This window comes from Pleurodeles waltl, chromosome 8, assembly GCF_031143425.1.
Source record: "Pleurodeles waltl isolate 20211129_DDA chromosome 8, aPleWal1.hap1.20221129, whole genome shotgun sequence".
Taxonomy (NCBI): domain Eukaryota; kingdom Metazoa; phylum Chordata; class Amphibia; order Caudata; family Salamandridae; genus Pleurodeles; species Pleurodeles waltl.
The window spans coordinates 827,731,606-827,751,342 of record NC_090447.1 but is presented as its reverse complement, the minus strand read 5'-3'; the positions used below and the strand labels follow the sequence as shown (position 1 = coordinate 827,751,342).

The window sequence follows — 19,737 nt, the reverse complement described above, 5'->3', positions numbered from 1 at the left end:
ATTGGCACTGTACAATCATAGGAAGACCCTGAGACCCAAGCCTATGACACATGCAATAAGGGAATACCTAAACTTTTGTTATATATGTAGAAAACTGAACTGAAAACTATGTTAAACTCCTATCCTAACCTAATCAATCCTACATATACATTACCCACAACTGGCCCTAACTAACCTATGCTAAACTTACTTACCACATTTAACAACACACTCTAAACATTGCCCCCCCACCCCTCTTATATCACGAGACACATGCAGGACAACATATACCAACTTAAACGTATACTATCTAACCTTAAACAAATATATATATTTTTTGTATAATTTATCATATTTTTGAATTTTAAACACAATTGCCGCCAACATTACCAACACCCACCCACCCACAAACTAACATGTAATAATTTGAAAACCCACCCCCAAACTTACTTATCCGATCTAAACAACTAACCTAATCTAACCTGTTACTAACCCCCTAAAATCCACTACAAATTATGATAAGGAATGAGGAGGGAGGGGACTGAACTGGGTGTGAACTGGAGGCATCAGTTCAGAAGATGGACCTCTTGAGTGTCCTCCTGATGACCTTCAGTCTCTTTGTGTTGCGGTCCACCTCCTTCTTTAGGCTGTCCAGCTTCTTGAGGACCTTATTTATTTCCCTTGGTAGGTCCTTTATTGCCGACATGTCCACTGCAGCAGGCGTGGTGGGCTGTGGTGCCGATGTAGAGGGTGTTGTAGGTGGGGCAGAAGTGACGGTGGGGCTGTGGCCCCCTTTGTAGCTGTGGTGCTTGGTCCACTCTTTGTGGGCAGTATGGGTCCTCCCTGGCTGAATGCCTGCCATTCCCCAGTGGCTCGCTCCTTTCGATAGCATCGTGCCATCCTGTGGTACCCAGACTCCACATCCAATATGTGGCTATAGCACACTGCTCTCTTCTGGAACACCCTGAGTTCCTCACTGTCCATGTTGGTAGCTATCAAATTGAGACAGGCAACCATCAGTGTCAGCATTGTGTGATGTATGTACAGATGATACTCTTACACTGTGCCTCGATTTGCACATGCACTCCGAATCACATTCCAGATAATACAATGTCCCTGATGAATGTAACAGCAGCGCTGCCTACCCATCATGTAATTGACACCAAAGCGATGCACAACAGCAGTAACTATAAGATGTCATTGGGAATATGGTATGCAGTTGCTAATCATAAGGGGTCAGTGTTGATTGGGACACATGCAAGCTTGATTGAGATGACTGTTATCTACACTGTGACCATCACATCTACCTACATATATGTTGTTCCCCTACCCCTATGCCTCAGGGGGGATGGGCATGCAATCCATCATCAAAACTGTCAAGGTCAACCACTAAGGCATGTCCACTTATACATGGAGTTAGAGAGTGGACCACATGTGAGGAGGGCTGCCACCTAGGAAACAGGTATCCATAGGTCATTCACATCTACATTCATGTGTCCAGGTGTGGACACCCATCAACACCTGATCTGCCAAAACAATTCCTTAAACACCCACATTGATGCCAGCACACGTCTGGCGTTGACCTGCATGCTCGCCTAATACATACCACCTAAGTGTCACGTAAATGGAGTACAACCTATGGGGCACCATGCTGGTGGACAGTTACCCACCCAGTCCTACATGTACATTACAATACAGGGATGCACCAATGTGTGTGGAAAACTGGTGCATCACTGTGTTGTGAGAATGATGGTATGTCACAGTGCCAATATACTGACAGTGGTGCACTTCCAAGTCACATGTGGGCCTGCATTTGGCTACTAATCACCTTGTTCACATGCTGCTACCTATCGTGTACTCACAAAATATGACTTTCTGCTTGTGAATGGGTAACCTTTGCATGAGACACAATGTCAACATCCAGCCTACTTTGAAATCGTATCACGCACCAGCTCATCATATCTAGCAATGAGTGCAACACACAAGAGTCACTCACACAACAGCTGCAATCACTACACGGAACATACATTATGACACTTACTAGATACACCTGCGTCCTGAAATCTTGCCACTTCTCCAGACATGGATGGAAATACATGCTCAGTGTCATATCACTGTCACTATGAGTGGACAACATATAACAGTGTGTAACATTTTGAGCTAGTGATCCTTCTTAAAGACAGTATAACATACAAAAGACTGCAAACTCACATTGACACTGACACTACGGTTATTGAGAGCCACACATCTGCACACATGCACTGGGTCTAAGACTCATGTAGTGCTATATCCTACAACAACGATATGTGGCCAACCCATTTAAGATGGTACTCCATGGCATGATTTGTATTTGGGTGAAAAATCCATGCCACTTCCCTGGTGCACTGCAATACAAGTGACTCAGGTATTGTGGCTTGTGCATCAAGGCACAATGAATAACTGTTTAATGGACATGGGGCTTAATTTTTAGTCTGCAATTATCATGCGTTCAGTGGTCCATGACTGATGTGGCACAGTTGTATGTTGGTAACAAATGCCCCATTGCCAGTGCCCCCCTAAGGTGGGTATGCCCCCTTTGCCAACATAATGGCAGGGATTGTGTGTGTAATGATGACAATGTAGCACTATACATGGATTGCCCACTTTGCTGTCAGGATCCAGTGAAATATGGTATGCTGCTGGTGTCTTGCCTTACCATCATTGACAGAATGCCGGGGCACAGGTGTTGCCATGGCCCCTGAAATGTGTGACTAACTGATAGTCGTACATGACTCAACAAACCTCTGACCTGCATTGTTAACATGTATAGACATGTGGACTCCATCTCAGTACTGGGAAAGTAACACTTCGTTCTGGTTGCATTCAACCTGTTCACAAGCATTGCATTCAGCACACCAACACATCTGCTATTGTCACTCAGAAGCATTCTACTGTACAAGTATGTCAATGGGATACTCACCAACAGGGCCACCGATCACCACACCCAGGTGGTCCAGCCGATCCTGCTCTCTGGCCACCAGTTCAGCCCATCGATGCTTTAGCTGGTGCTCATTACGGCTGGTACGGTACACCCACTTCAGGTGGTGGAGCACCTTGCCACACCGCAGCCGCCTCCCCTCAATCTGATACCCCTGTATCACTCTGCCACCCATCTTGAGCATCATAGGTAAGAAGTGGCACTCCAGCCACATGAAGCCTCCAAGCTCCTCCTCCCCCATCCGTGTCAACCTCCCTCTTCCTGACATGACCCTCACAAACAATATGAAACAGTAAATAGTAAAACAATTAAATGACCAAAAATAAAACTTACAGCCCAAACTTATGAGTCCCAACTAATCCTACTAATCTAATACCCAGACAGATACCCCACAGTACAAGTACAAAGTGAAATACAGCAAACTACATAAAATCACAGGCACTGGCACACGTAACAATCATATTTCACAATAGACACAACATGAGAGACACCACAAGATACAAAAATCACCTACAACACACCAGCAACACCAACACATAGCCACACATTCAACAAATGCACAGACTGTAAAGTAAAAGTGAAAGTATACCCACTGTACCATGCCTGTAAACAGGATTTCCTATTACATCACTTCCTGTCCCCTTGCGACACATTTTACGTTGTGTGTATTTTTTTGATGCATAAGATGTTTGTGTGACTATTTTTATGCATTTCCTGTGTGTGTGGCAATATTCGACGCATTACCTGTAGACTTTGATTTCACAGGATATCCGGATGAGTGTAGTGCGAGAGTGGAATTCACACTAAACGCCCGTGTATCGTTCGTTTGCATTTGCGGGTCTTTTCGACGCATTAGCGTAAAATGTTTTGACTCTATTTGTGATTGCGTGATTTTGTTCTAGTTACCATGGATGCACCCTGTATCAACACGCAAATGGGACGGTATGGGCTGCAGTGTGTAATATTGTGTATGGCCACATGTGGTAGAGCATGCCACTTTGTGATTTGGGTGTGTATGGTCTGTTACACCAATGTGTATGTTTCTGAATGAACGGCATGCAACACTTTGGACGTGATGCATATGTATGAATGTGTGCCAACTGTGTATCCACATTTGATGGCAATCAGTGATCTACCACAGTCATGGTATGTGTTTGTGAAATGTGTTGACTCATGTGATGTGTGTAGTTGAATGACGTAGAGGACATTACATTTCAGGCGACAAACACAACTCACATTTTTATTGATGGTTGATGAGTGCTATGTAGGATATGTTACCCCTCATATATCTCTAATTGTTGGTTATGAGTTCACGGTAACTTGTGTGTGGACTACACAAATGTCTGACATGTGCACATATTTAGTAGGGACTGTGTTTGACACACTGTGCCTGAATTCAACCCATATAATGTTTTGTACACGTCAGTTTGACTCATTAAAATTAGCTATGTTTCTTGTGTTGGTGTGGTGGACCTGTTGCCCTAGCTGCATGTGTTTACATTATTTCAGATGTGCATTCCACAGAAGTGTCCAGTCCAAGTGTGTGAGCTTGTCTACCCTGTGTCAGGATTGGCCTCCATGGAAGTGGCAGGACTGATTTCCAGGGATGGACTGTGCAGGGCAAGTGTTGTGAACATTGCTTGTCATACCTGAGACAAACATGCTATCCATTGTCACAAATGATGCCCCCCCCTTATCACACAAGCTCCTTGCAGACATTGCAAGTGTCACACTTAGTAATGTCAGTAGTCTGTTCATACATTCCTGTCCTTCTGACATTTCACACCCATTGCCTCATGTATGGGTCCTTGTTTAACTTATAATTGGAGATGTCATAGTTGTGTGTCATGTGCTACAGTTGAACATGTTGGCAATGTGGATGTGACTCATATGTTGTGGTCCATTGATTGTGTCCTTCATTTGTGACATTCAAGTGATGAGTCTATTTGTTATGTGTGTGATGGTTGCTGTGCAATTATACGCATCACATGTGATGTTGCATCAGAAGTTGTCAGATTTCTATTTGTGACATGCTCCCTGAGGTAATACTCACATTCCTAAGGTACATGTGATGGAGAATGAAGACACCAGAGCAGGATTGTGTGATCAAGTAAGGTGTTTATTTACATATCTTAACAAGGTGGGTAGAGTGACTATAAAGTGAAAAAGTTTTGTAAGATTTGCTGTCTGCGGCGCATTCCTGCAGCTGTGTTCTGCTGTTCCCTCTCATTTTCCCTGCCACCATCCTCCTCCTCCTCCTCCGCAGGCAGTTCTTGGTCTGGCTCCTATAATGGGACGTTTATCCTCACACAGATTCTGTGCAGGATAGCACAGGTCAGTAGACTTTTACACACAATGTGTGGAGCATATAGAAAGCTGACTCCTGTGATGTCCAGGCACCTGAATCTGGACTTCAGGATGCCAAAAGTCCTTTCCAAAATGGTGTGTGTCCATCGTTGTGCCTCATTATAGGCACGCTCTGCTGCTGTGCTTGGGTTGGGGAATGGGGTCATGATCCATGGCTGGATCCCATAACCCTGATCCGCTGCAAGAGATAATAGGTGTGAGTATTTTGTTAGTGTTTGCAACAGGACTGTCATGTAGCATGGCAGTTGATATCTTGTGTTGTCTGTGACTCATATGTATTTGTGGTATGGTGTGAGTTCCTGGGCTTCTGTGAGGTCTTCTCAGCACTGGGTTGTTGGACATGACAACTTGTGTTTGGCTCATGGACCTGGGATATATGATTTGGTTTCCTTGCTGTTGGTCAGCATGTATGTACCATGCATTGTCCCATATGTATCAGTGTGCTTTCACTGGAGGGGACATGATACATCCACACACACAATGGGTTCAGGTGTTGTGGTAACATGGTTGCACTAGATGGCCTGGACATCCCATCCATTTAGACATGTGTCATTGCAGATGAAATGCCACACTGAGGCCCTTTGAATTGGATAGGTGACAATGCACAACACATCTCCATACGTTGGCAGCACTGAGCTGTTCAGTATTGACAATGCACAATTGTCCCATGTGTGACTTGTTTCTAGGGAACCTTTTGCTGTTCCCTCTGCCAGTTGCTCATGTGCAACCATGCACCTACACTACCGACCTTGCACCAGGGAACCTGGCTAACTGCCTTGTGGAGGTAGATGTATCTGTGCAGGAAGGGCCATCTCCCTCTACATATGCTGTTTTGATGGACAATTGGCTCTTTCAGTGTGTGCAGCAGTGTGCAGTTTGCATTGGTGGCACATCAATATGTGTTCATAGCAAAGTCCACTTCCTTATTACAACCAGCAAACAGCACACCAGGAGTGGTGTTTGATGTTGGCACTGCCTCAGTATTTCTGTGTCACCTACATCTGAGTCAGCATCATCATGCTATGTGTCTCATAGTGTTAGACCTGCTGCAACACACATTACACACCCCTTCCACGCTACACACTGCTTGGGAGGGTGGCCTATTGACTATGTGGCCTAAAGTAATTGTAAATAGTTTACCTTCCAAGTTGTACTTACAGTGTAGGCCATGTAATTGTCACTGTGGGCTTTAACATTGGTCCCTTGGTGCTCTAGAGTGGCAGCTAATGTTTGTGGCAGCTGTCAGTTGTCCAAGGGTGTGTCTCCCATTGTGTCAGGGTGTACAACATACCTACCAGTGTCACACCTCAGTGTCACCCTGCCCACGTGCCTATGTAGTGGTGTGTGTCTTGTGTGTCTTACAGGGTTGTTGTGCTGTGTGTATATTGCTAGGTTTGTTGACTTACCGACAGGTATCTTGCTGTGCCGGAATATGAAGGAGTCATGGACACTCCCAGGATACTTGGCCAAGAAGTTTGTGAACAGACCCTGGTGGTCAACTATGGCCTGTACATTGATAGAATGTGTGTGCTTTCAGTTCCTAAATAGGTGCTCTGTTGCTGCAGGTGGGACGATCCGTTCATGGGTGCAGACAATTGCGCCGAGCACATGCAGGAAGCCGTCGATTTGATAAAAACCCTGTTTTATCTCCTGCTGCTTCTGCTGGGTGTTGGGGAAGCTGATGTGGTGAAGTGTGAGGTAGATTATGACATCTAACACCTTGGGCAGGAAAGCCGAGAATGAGGGCTGTGATACCCCAGCGACTAGGGCATCCGTTGTCTGGAAGGAGCCACTTGCCAACATATGCAGGACAGCTAGCAGCTTGGTCACAGATGGTATGTTGTGTGGTGTCTGCAGGCTAGCTGTTAGTTGTGGCTCAATGTGGCGCAGCAGTTGAGTCGATAGCTCCAAATGATGTCCTGATCCCTGAGGCCATGGAGGGTGCACTGTTTCTGAAAAGTCTCTCCTGCCTTCTGAGTTGCTTTTGTGGGCCACATTGGGGTGGTGGTAGTTGCTGCAATTGGTCCTGTTCTCTGCATTGGCTTGCAAGCTGCATCAGCAGAACCTTCATGTTGACCTGTTGGTCTGTAATGTTGCTTGTGTGAGTTTTCCTTAAGTAGTAGTGTTTGCCTCATTTTAACGCCTGCCCTGAGCCAGGCATTAAAATTTGACGCAAATTGGTGATAATGCCATTCTTTGGGTTCACCTCCTACCCGTGCGTCATTTTTGACCTGTTGGATAAATATGGTGCTAGGGGCTTTGAGTCATTTTTTGGACAGGAAAGCCTACCTTACATCTCATTGACAGAAGGTGGTTTCACGCATCCTTAAAATGACGGTAACTCCAGATTTTTTACGCTAGACGGGTCTAGCGTCAAACTATAAATATGGAGTTAGGTTTGCGCTGAATTAGCGTAACAAAAATGATGCTAATTCAGCGCAAACTAAGTATAAATATGCCCCTAGGTAGGTTAAAAGTCACTAGGTGACTGGGGCACAGGCCTGCAAGCCAGAAGGGTAAGCAAATTCCTGATTCCCAATAAAACTAAATAGGATCCACTACAGCACCTTCATTGCGAGTTGTCAGGATCAAAGTTCTCATTCTCAAACACATAGGGAATTATTGAAATGGGTTCTGATTTTGGAATGCTTTTGTTTTTGCTCTTGGAGTTTGATTCATACTGACTCTGATATTACCCATATTCTGTGGGTCCTTTGGAGCTTATAAGAACCTGCACCACAGGGACTTGTGACTGGTTTGGTGTCTGCATTCTTTGAACTGGGACCTCAACTAGAACATTTTGCCTATGTGTTGGTCCATCCCCACTACTTCCCATTACCTTGCATGTGACCATCCTCACTTACTCAATTAGAATTCTGTCTACACACTCTCTTCCAGTGCCCAAACTTGTTACAATAATGACAAGGAGTCGACTTTTTTAACATAGTAATATCTACCCCTGAATTTGGATCAACAAAAACACCTCAACCTCTTCAACTCCACCTTGTGCCATCTGTCCTCTATTATGGAAACCAACACCTTGCAACATTCCCTACATGGTTACTTTTGTAAACCTTATGTCAACTTTTTAAGCACCAATTCACATTTTTCTCTAAGCCTCATCTGCATCATCTTTTGTTTATCATTACAGTGTTCTGCAAACCTCTAGATCTCATCCAGGGGTTATGTCTGCCAACAAATCACATTCAGCTGTAAGCGCATACTCATTTCTGGTCATAACTCAAGGGTGAATTGTGACACACAACTCCCCATATCTTCTTTTTCAGGATTCTCATGTCTACTGTGCTGCTTAAACACCTGTAGCAATTCATTGTAAGCATGTACTGGATTGTTACCTTCTTGATTAGTTCTATTGGTCTTTAACCAATCAAGGTCCCTTGCTGGAACTTTTTCTTTCAAAAAAGCAATCACTTCATGGTACTTTGTCATCACCATCAGTGAAGATGCACAGGTACACGCATCTCTTGGTGACTTTGTATGCGTCCGTTGTACAACTATCTTACATTCAGTTGATAAGTCACTAGTTCCACTGTGTCAAAGAAAGTGTTTAAATCTGTCCATAAAACCTTCACAATTTTCACAAAGCTGTTTTCGCATGCCACTGGGCAGGATTCTCTCTCAGTTTTGAGAAATTGTTCATGGACATTGCAAGATCATCTCTACACCATGGCAAATGAATATACCCTCCACCTGGTATCTCTCTCATATGGAAAGATAGAGTCTGATCTTCATGTGGGGGTGCTGGCTTACCACTAACCTCTGTAGTATCTGATTGTTTATTTTTTGTTCCTCTGGTTTCTTTGCCTACTTGATCTCTAATGTGTTAAAATCGTTCCCTATATGAATGCACTGCACCAATTCAGCAATATGCAAACTCATTCCTGAGGATCGCATGCTTCACAATTGCTTCATCATTTAACTGTAGTTTAAAGCTTTTCTGTAAATGAATACATTTAGAGACATCTATTTCAGATTACCCTGCCAATTCTGCCAATGTATTGTGAGTTGCAGCTGCACATCTTGTGATTTCCTTTTCAAGTATATCAGCGCATTCTTCTGACACTGATTCAAAAAGGGAAATACCTAAACATTCTCTAGTAATCTCTTCCAATTCCACCTTTAATTTCAGTGCATCTATGGGTCTTGCCCTTTCTTGACTAGCAGTTGGTCTCTCAATATCTCCTGTTCCTTTGTTATCAGGAGTTTTCTCAAACCATGGGGGAAAATCCCATCAGTGAATGGTCTTTTCTCTCCTTGAGCAATTTAGGTTGTAAAAACAGCCTTCTCCCTTCTCTCAATGATTGAACATGCTTCTCTCTTCTCTCAATGATTGAATAGTCTGTGGTGGAGTCCAAGCAACAATTTATGAGTTTTGCAACATAAACCCTGTTGCAGCTACTCCTCCTACAACTCCTGGAATGATAAGATTCAGAGCAATATAGATTAGTGCAGTTGCAGCAGGAAATACTCATGTCTGAACTGATATAACTTGAGATACTGGTGTAGGAACAGTAACAATAGAAGTTGTAACACCTGGAACATTTACAGTAGTGGCTGCTTCAGCAGGTGTAATCAAGAGTGTTAGAGGTGATCACCCAATCTGAATTATATTCAGGTCAACAGGGGCTGTAGTCACTGTGTCAATAGCGAATGTAGCACTTTCTGAACCTGATGTTGGCGCCACATACAGTGAAGGACGTGAGGACAGGGTAGCATCTAATATGTCATCCCCTGAATCACTATCAAAATCAGCTTTTGTTGCTGTCTTCTCATCTTAATTTCCCTGTCTTCCATTCTTTTTAGGATTTTCTGTCATTTTTGCTGGGTACATTCTAGTTCCCCTAAACTTTTTCTCCATCTCTGTTGTTCTTCATTCCATTTAGCATTGGCATAATTACACACTGCTCTCTTTGCCCTATTCTGGTCTCATTCCTTTTCTTTAGTATGACCTGCATGCTCCCAAGCATTTAATGCCTCATACTGTGAAGGCCAAGGAGACGGCAGTATTTCAAATATATTTTCTATTAAATTGTCAATAATTTTTAAATCAAAAGTACCATAATATGGAAAACCTAATGTTCCCTCTTCTTTATTGATCTTGTGCCATTTAAGAAGCATACAAATTATACGAAGCCCTACATTTCTCACCATATAATGACCTGGTGTACCTACTAGGAGAGCCTGTTTGCCCCCATGAAAAGAAACTTGCGCATCAACTCTCATTAAATCTCTCAGAGCTTTAAAGTATTTCATGACTACAGAAATACAACAATAAATGAGCAAATATTGATTCAGTTAATTTCAATGTTTTTGCTTAATTTACAGTTCTGTACAAATCAGTATTCACTTTCAATCACCACTCAGTTTTTCTACCACAATACAGTACTTGATGATTCACCAACCAACCCCAGTGCTGAACTCTGCACCAATTGACCTATCTCAGTGCAGGACACTCTGCATAATTCTCACCCCTCATTGCAGTCCGCCCTAATTTACAATTTTCTCGTGCACAAATTCTACAACTTAAAGCAAGCACAATAAACAAATAACTCTTGTCTGGTTCACTAGAGAATTCAAAATAGTTCATTCACACAAGAAACGATTGGAAATATTTCCTTATGACTTCCTCTCATACACATATATATGATTTCTCGACCAACGGGAAATCAACATGACTGATATAGTTTCCCCTTTGTGAAATAAGTTCCACTAACATCAATAATTAGTAGTGCAATCACAACAATGTATTACAGTCTCTATCTCAATTGTGTAGTCAATGGTACCTCACGAAGCAAAACCACAAAATGCCGGCAGACAAGTAATATCACAATATTTCTCATTGATCTATCTTAAGTATCCCGGGATCTTGGACTACTCCAAGTCCATTAACAGCCTTAAGTACTCAACATCAAACGCATAAGTACAACTAAATCATAGACTTTACCAGGTTGCAGAACAGATAGCTTCAACACAATATCAGAAGCTCAACATAAACAAATGTGATCCACAACCCGATTGATACTCACATCTCCACTACAACATACTGCCTTTGGAAGCACAAACTCCTTCGGTGTTCAAGTTTGGACTTAGGAGTGATTGGCAAATCTAAACCTTGGCAATTTATTTCAGCTTTTTTATCTCCTGTGACATAAACCACCCTCCAGCTACCATTTGACGTTGTGGGGATCCTAATATCTTAGTCTTTGGGTGTAATAATCAAGTAACCCCCACCACTGGTTGTGCAGACATTTGCTCATTGACAAGGAGAAATTAAAAGGAGAATTCTTAAACATCAAACTCAATGAACAGTGAAGTACATTGGGGACTCCACAATGATCAATGAGAGAGTTGGTGAGAGTTAAAGGGTTTTATTACCAATTTTCAAATATGTTCAATTTGTTTATTCAGTAATTTAAAGTCTTAAGACAACAGTATTATAAGTTCAAATAATCCATTATTCAATAATTCAAAACAAGGTAAAATCTCAAATTAGTAAAGATGACAAATAAAATACATGACACGGCAAGCTTGTTTCATAAAGGAATTTCCTTAATATAAATTAATACAGAGAGAGATTTGGTGTCTGAGAGCCTACTCTAAAGACACACACTAATATAAATTTGTAAAACAGAAGTTGCAGAATCCCACACATTCCCCATTCTTTGGCTGCCCAACATGAATTCAGTAAACCTTGGGAGCAGGTAAACTTGCTAGTTTGTCATGTCTTCATAATAGGCCACAGAAGCAAGCCCTCGAAAAGATACTTTGTCCACATCTTGCGGTTCAGACAGTTCTTCTGATAAGTCAAATTGTCTGCCATCTCCACTCATCCCGGTGAGAACCTCACTGTTAGTTGTCTAACACATAAGAAATGCCTTTTCACCAACTAAAAGAAGGCTTCTGGAAAGTTACAGCAGCTGCACTGGGAGAGAAAAGCATGTCATGCAAAACAACAGTTCAACGTGGAAACAGGCGTTTCAATGCTAATGTAGAAATCACGGTTAGTATAGCATCAGTAGTTAGGCTAACCTAAGTCAGTACATCATGTTACTTCATGCGCATGCTTGCAAGACCTTATTATGACTAGCCACTACAAAATTCGCTTATATTATAAGTGTATTATGTTGCATAGACTTTTGCAGTTCAATTAAATATTTTTTATTTACAAAATGATTGCTACCATATAGGGAAGGGGGAGTAGCTATTCTTATACACAAGAAGGTACATGCAAGAATAATAAAGAGTGAGGATGACCCAGAGAGAAGATAAGCAATTACCAAATTGTCATTGCAAAACTGCATCTTCGTTATAGGAGAGGTGTACCCCCAACCATCCAAAAGGATGATTGTTTCTCAAGATTGAGCAGAGCATATAAGAATTTGGTCAATCAAAACTTTTGGTGGGTGGAGACTAGAACTTAGTAATTGACCCAATAACATATAGATTTGGTAGTCTAGATCTTCATAAAATGCAGGTAGAAACCTGCTAGCAGAAGATTTAATGCCAGATCATGGGTTAGTAGACCTGTGGCAATTATTCTACCTAGCCGATAAAGAATTCACTTCCCTTTCAAGGCCCAATGTACAGAATCTAGAATTGGTTACTTTCTGGGGAATAATACTATGTTACATAAAATTCTTCACTGCCAGGGAGGTAGCCAAGATCGCGGTGATGTCAGATGCTCCTTGAGAGAGCTCAGCTCCTTGCCCCAAAACAAATTCCTAAAGCATCCATGCAAATGCATCAACAGTGTTCGTCATTTTAATGCCTCAGCTCCATGATCCCGTTGGACCAGTCATGGGGCTGACCTAAGACTGCAGTGCAGCGCAGCAAGAGCTTGGGGGGCTGCAGTCGATTGAGGCCTGCACTGCACCTGCCTGGGTGATTGCGACGAGACGGAGGTGGTTATGCAGTGAGGGTGGCTGGGCCTTGGAGAAGAGGGAGACCCGAGCGGGTGACCGGTGGCTCATCTGCTCTACATTCAACAGAGTGGCCCATCCGGATGGACTCCCTTGCCTGGGCCCACCGCCCTCCCTGACTGCTTACACTTACAGAGTGGGGGGACCTGGGCCTTGCAGAAAGTAAGGGGCGGTACGTCCTAGGCTGGGGCTGACACTGAGGATTTTGTGTGCCTCACGCTCACCAGCAGGATCATGCCAGAGTGGGATGGCCCCCTGCCTAATCTGTTACAGACCCAGATGGCCTGGAGAGCACAGCAAGTGGTGGACGCCACCAGTGGGGTGAGAAACAGCGGACTGCAAGGGCGATGTGCCCCTGTTGAGACTTGTATTGGCCAATGCCCTGGTCGGGGAGTGTAGGCAGTGTGGAGAGGCTGATACTGCCCTGCCACTGTATCCCCTGCAGGACGTGACCTGAGGCCACAGGTAGGTGGCAGGCGGCATGAGCCCAACACGACGGCGGAGGGAGACTGGGTTCTTGCATGACGAGCAGCAGTAAGTATTGACAGCAGTAAGTATTGACAGCCTGGGTTGCTCACCAGGGCCATCCCGCCAGACTACCGTGGAAGGAGGGAACCTCCGCTCCAGTGGTATCAGGATGCCTGCATCTTCTCCTCTACTCCCCCGTCTCCCCTCACCCTCTGCAATTCAACATGGGGGGACATGGCCGTAGACCAAGGGGGAACTAAATCAACGTGACTTGGGGAGAGGCAGGCTTCGCTGGTTGGATCACATGAGAGGAGAAACACAGAGACAGGTGTACAAGGAGAACTCCCCCAAATTGCCTTTTATCAGCAGAGGTGACATGGATTGCTTGTGATTGAGACAGGGGAAGCATACACTGATCCTCCTTCTCCCCCACCCCCGGACATAATGTGATTTGAGCCTCCTTGGTAAGTCACTTGTCATGCTCTGTTTGATGTGGTAGAAGCATAATGGCCAAAGACAAGGAACCCAAGCCCCTGCACCAGGGTAAGATAGATCGCTAAATTAAAGCCATCAGTCCACCACTGGAGGAACCACAACCAGATAATACCACCCTCCTCCTGGCAATTCAGGCCTCCCATGAAGCCCTGGAAGGGAGGGTGGGTGAGATTCGGTCTGAGGTATCCCTCCTTCGTCAACACCTCTGTAACGTGACTAACACAGTGACTAAAAATAGGATCTCGGAACTTGAAGACACGGTCCAGGGACTTATAAGGAAGCGACGCAGACTCGCGCACTAACTAAGAATTTGCTGTGGTTACCTGAGGGCATGGAAAACTGAGCTTGCAGAAATAATCTACGGTTTATGGGGTTCCCTGAAGGAGTGGAGGGTTCTAGCATGTTACTATTCCTTGACACCTGGCTGTGACAAATAATTTGTATGGAAAAGTTCTCTTCCTATTTCATCATTGGGGGGCACACCATGCTTAGGGGGCAAACCATCTCAGGGATCCTCCCAAGGCCAGTAGTGGGGCAATTCCTGAATTATCAGGACAGAGTCATGATCCTTATTGAACTCCATTGACTGGGTGAAGTGCGCCTCAAAAATTCTAAGATACTAGTGTTTCCTGACTACTCCTGCAAAGTTGTGCCAAAGGCGCACTTTTGACTTAGTAAAAGCAAAGTTGCAAACTCTCCAACTACAGTATATTCTCATGTTTCCTGTCAAGCTCAAAGTTATCTATCAGGGGAAGTCACTCTTCTTCCAGTCCCCCAAGGAAGCTTTGGAGTGGCTCGAAGAACGCCCTTAGCTGACAAACCCAGGAACACAGCCAACAACATGATCTTCATACAGTGCGGAAGGGGCTCACCCAAAAACCAGACAGAGATCATGGAGGAGGGGAGAAAAGGGCCCACAACAGGGACCTGAGACTCCTTGGCATGATACACGGCTTAGAGTTCATCTTTAATTTTCCTCTGACTCTGATGGAAACATCATAACAACATTCAAACAATCTAGGCAGAGAGGCCTAGGTAAAGAAACACACATGGGAGATGCTAAAGAGAGGTTAGAGTCTGGATCAGACTCTACACACCCAGTTGCTGTGGCAATCAACAATCTGGAACACCCATGTGATCAGGCTCCTCATCCAAAGTGACAAATGGAGCTGAGTGTGGCGATAGCACCTCATGGGTGGCAGACACTTCTTGGACCGAGGGGCAGGGACAAGTGCTGCTCTGTGAAATGCTCCCCCCCCTTAGGCGTTCTTGAGTGGAACGCTTCCCCCCTTTTTCTTCCTTTCCCTGTTTTTCTCTTCTTGCATTTTAAGGGATCAAGTTGACTGGATGGGTGGGTGGGCTACAAACCCCTCTGTTTCCCCCATGAGTAGTTTTAGTTTGCAATGAGGGTTTTCACTTGCCGGGGACCATGCTGGATGGGGTTGGGAGGATGTTGAGTTCAAGGGTTTGTAAGACATTTATCAGTTGTGGGGGAGGACCCACAGACTTTGCAGTTGACATGCTGCCTAGTAGACACACGCATGCTCTGCACATCCGTGGACAAAAATATGGAATGTAACCAACCAGTAGACACCAGATCCCTGTGAATCCTCTCCTGGAATGTAAACAGACTAGGAGACAAAGTCAAATGAAGCTTAGTGACCCAGTACATCAAATGCCTACAGCCTGATGTGGTTGTCCTCCATGAAACCCACCTTCAGGGGACACACAGCAGATTTCTAGGGCGGGGGGCTATACCACATTAGCACATGCAGGGTATGTGTTGGAATCCAGAGGAGTAGCCATATTGGGAAGAAAGAACCACCCACCTTTTCCTGGTGATATGACAATGGCCAGACCCTTCTGCGGGATATGTGAGAGTTAGGGGGCTTTGGGGTAGAACAAATGTCATGCTTGGTAGTGTCTATGCCCCCACCCCGGCTCCAGCCATCAACATTGACAAAACTATCTGAAATCCTGCTGGAGACCAACTTGTAATTGCATATAGTAGGGAGGATTTTAATTACGTTTTGGTAGAAGGGATGGATCGAACCAGATTGACAAACACAACTATGTCAACCACACCTCTCTCATGCTTTGCATCTGCTCTGGGCCTCCAGGAGCTCTGGTGGCATGCACATCCATAAGAGAGGGGATAGTCCTATTTATCGGGGGCCCACAGAGTATTTTCTTGATTGGACTACATTTTTTCTCTGTAGTTTTTACCTATGCCACTTAAAAAAAGAAAATGTACTTACCTCTACTTACCTGGGATGGATCCCCTCATCCATGGGTGTCCTCCAGGGGTGGGAGATGGTGGCATGGGGTGTCCCTGGGGGAGGGAAGGGCCCCTGTGGACTGCTTCCATGGTCAGAGACCATGGAAATGAGCCCACAGCTCCCTTAATGCCTGCCCTCACCCAGGCGTTAAATGGCGCAAATCAGCCTGTGTGCCATTTTTTAAGGCCCGCCCCTCCTGTGCGTCAAAAGGACGTGGGAGTATAAATAAGGCACACATGTCTTAAAGTCATTTTTTGGATGGGAACGTCTACCTTGCATGTCATTAACGCAAGGCGGTTTCACGCATCCAGAAAATGACGCACACTGCTGAATGTTGACGTTCGCGGGGTCGGGCGTCAATGTATAAATATGGTGTTAGGTTTGCGCTGAATTTGCGTCAAAAATTTTGACTCAAATTCGATGCAAACAAAGTATAAATATGCCCCTAAGTGTGAGGGCACCCTTGCACTAGCAAAGGTACCCCCACACTGTCCAGTGCCAATTCGCCGGACTTCGTGAGTGTGAGGACACCAATACACACATGCACTACATATATCTCAATACATATATGTAGCTTCACAATGGTAACCCCGAATATGGACATGTGAGGTGTCTAAGATTATGGAATAGTACCCCCATTCCAAATTTGGTATTGGGGGGCCAACCCCATGCATCCTGGGGGCTCCACCATGGACCCCCAGTACTGCCAAACCAGCTCTCTGAGGCTTGCACTGCAGCTACAGCTGCTGCCACCTCACAAACAGGTTTCTGCCCTCCTGGGGTCTGAGCAGCTCAGTCCCAGGAAGGCAGATCAATGCATTTCCTTTGGGAGGAGGGTGTTACACTCTCTCCCTTTGGAAATAGGTGTTACAGGCTTGGGAGGGGTAGCCCCCTCAGAGCCTCTGGAAATGCTTTGAAGGAAAAAATGAGAAATTAAAGCTGAGGAATGATGACGTATAAGGGATGCGATGTAGGGGTAAGAAATAAGGAATGAGGGAGGAAGAGTGATTGATGAGGAGTGAGGAATACAATGCCCTAAAATGTATGCTGAAAGGGAGACACCACAAAAAATTAGAAGCTGTTTGACAATTTACAAAATGTCATCATGTTAAAAAATGATCTCTCCTGAACTATCTTTATTTAAATGTATTTGTTTATTTTGGATGTGGAAATGTCATAACACAAATATTTCAGTCCTAGATTTCAATGCTATCCAACTTATTGACACGAAATCTTTATTTATTCTCTCCAGGTGGTGGCGTACTCCTGGTTGAATCCATTTTAAATGAAGACAAAAGTGGTCCGTTGACAGCCCAGATTAATTCCTTGAACATGTTGATGCACACAGAAGGCAAAGAAAGGACACCTTCAGAATATAAGAAGCTTCTGACTGCAGCTGGGTTTAGCAGTATTGAAGTCAGGACAACTGGAAAGTACTTTGACGCAATACTTGCAATAAAATGAAATGTTCTAATAGTAATCAGTATCAGTTAGCCGTAAGGGTAGATCATGAATGCTGTCCTCATACGTGTAAAATGTACAATTATATTTACACGTTTTCTAATGTCAATTTCTGTAACTTAAATCTACCCTATTGCATACTCGGCTTTTAATTTGTGAAACCTTGTTTCAGGTTGTTATCAACTTTACATTCCTCTAACAAAATAATTGAAGTGAATAAACGTGAAAAAAAATATTCTTTGTTTTATACTTAAATGTGATGTTTTTTCGTGTACTTCAACATAAATAAATAGGAAAATAAGAACTTCATAAGTACACGGACAGTATAATATGTTTGGGATAGTTCTGTTTGGTGGTATTGAGTTAGGATTATTTTGAAATGTAATGTCTAAGGTGTTTTCTAAGCTTTAATTGATGAAGCAGTTGGGTAGAAAGCAAATTAAAAGCGCCACATAATACCATTCATAATGAGAAGGTGCATAGGTATGTACATTTTCACAGAAAACACGCTAGAACTGATTTAGAAGATGGCTGTAACAGAGACAATGCCAACTTAGTGGACTGACAATATATGACTGATGTCTTTGCCACATCTGCTCCACTCAGTCTACAGTGGCAAATCCACCACCATGTGTCGTAGAATTAGTACTGAAAAAGTCCACTTTGGCAAATACTGCAGACATTCATGTGTAGCGCCCCATCTCTAGGTGTACGTAGGGATTTGTATCTTGAGAATTGAAGCAGGTGCCTTGTTTTTTTAGCACCAATCAGGCTTTGTGTTTGAAAACCTGACAGGATTGGGTATTTCTTCATGGATCAACTGCTTTGGTCATGGGCTCCTGTATACCGAAGTTTGTGCTGATGATCTAAATGTATAATTTGGAATGTTCAAGGAGTTCAGAGTGAAGAGGCCCCTAAAGAGTGGATCAAAGTTTGACACAGGCACTGCCCATGAGGTACCCTACAATACCTCAGTCCTCCTATAGCTAGCATGGCATGCAGAGGCATGACATTTCTCTTGAAAGGGGATACAAATATTTGTCCAGGGTACACCATTGGACAAGAAGTTCCAGGTCCTTTGTGGCACCCAAGAGAGAGAGTGCCACAGAACGCCTTGTGAAACCAATGGATGGGCAGTCGTCAGAAAACTACTTGCAATGGATTCCTATCTTCACTAGTTGTAGAGGTGTAAGAGATTAGAAAGATTTGCCCACCCTAGACCTGCCATTCTCTCGTGCACAGTATGTGAACACCTCACTGAAAGTCAATACAAAGCATTGCAAATCCTAAATGAGTATTAATAAGCTAAAGGACGATGCTTTTTATCAGTAAGGGTTCCTTAATATAGATGTTAACCCACAGCGATGGCCTTACACCAGATATTAAATCCAATTCTTTCATTATAGGTAGATGACCTTATTCCTTCTTTCTCAATATAGTCCTGAGTCCAATATATCACTCCACGAGTTCTAACAATTGTAAGCATTTGTGATGAAAGTACTCATGTGCCCAATTCTAAATCAGGTCCTTAGCACTGCTTCAATAGAAAGAATCCAAACCAAATTGCCAGGGCAGGTCCCATCATAACTCCCTCCGCATTGAGGTACAGCTTGCCTCCTATGTCACAGCAAGACAGACAGGGACCTGTGTCTGGGCATGTCTGTCACACCTATAGACACAATTAGAAAAACCAAAAACTAATGAGTGGAATACTTAATTTAACCTCAGACACTGCTAATGACTCAGGGCTAGATTCCAGTTCATTGTGATC

At 43.9% G+C, this 19,737-nt stretch overlaps 1 protein-coding gene across 1 annotated transcript in view; it reads left to right on the top strand.

Moving 5' to 3' along the window:
• Window positions 1–18,185, top strand: part of LOC138249169 (acetylserotonin O-methyltransferase-like) — a 640,042-nt gene extending 621,857 nt beyond the window's left edge. Inside the window, exon 8 of the mRNA XM_069203173.1 lies at window positions 17,758–18,185. Within this exon, the coding sequence (XP_069059274.1) occupies window positions 17,758–17,969 (212 nt within the window). The 3' untranslated portion in view covers window positions 17,970–18,185. The remainder of the gene's footprint in view (window positions 1–17,757) is intronic.
• Window positions 18,186–19,737: the final 1,552 nt, after the last annotated feature.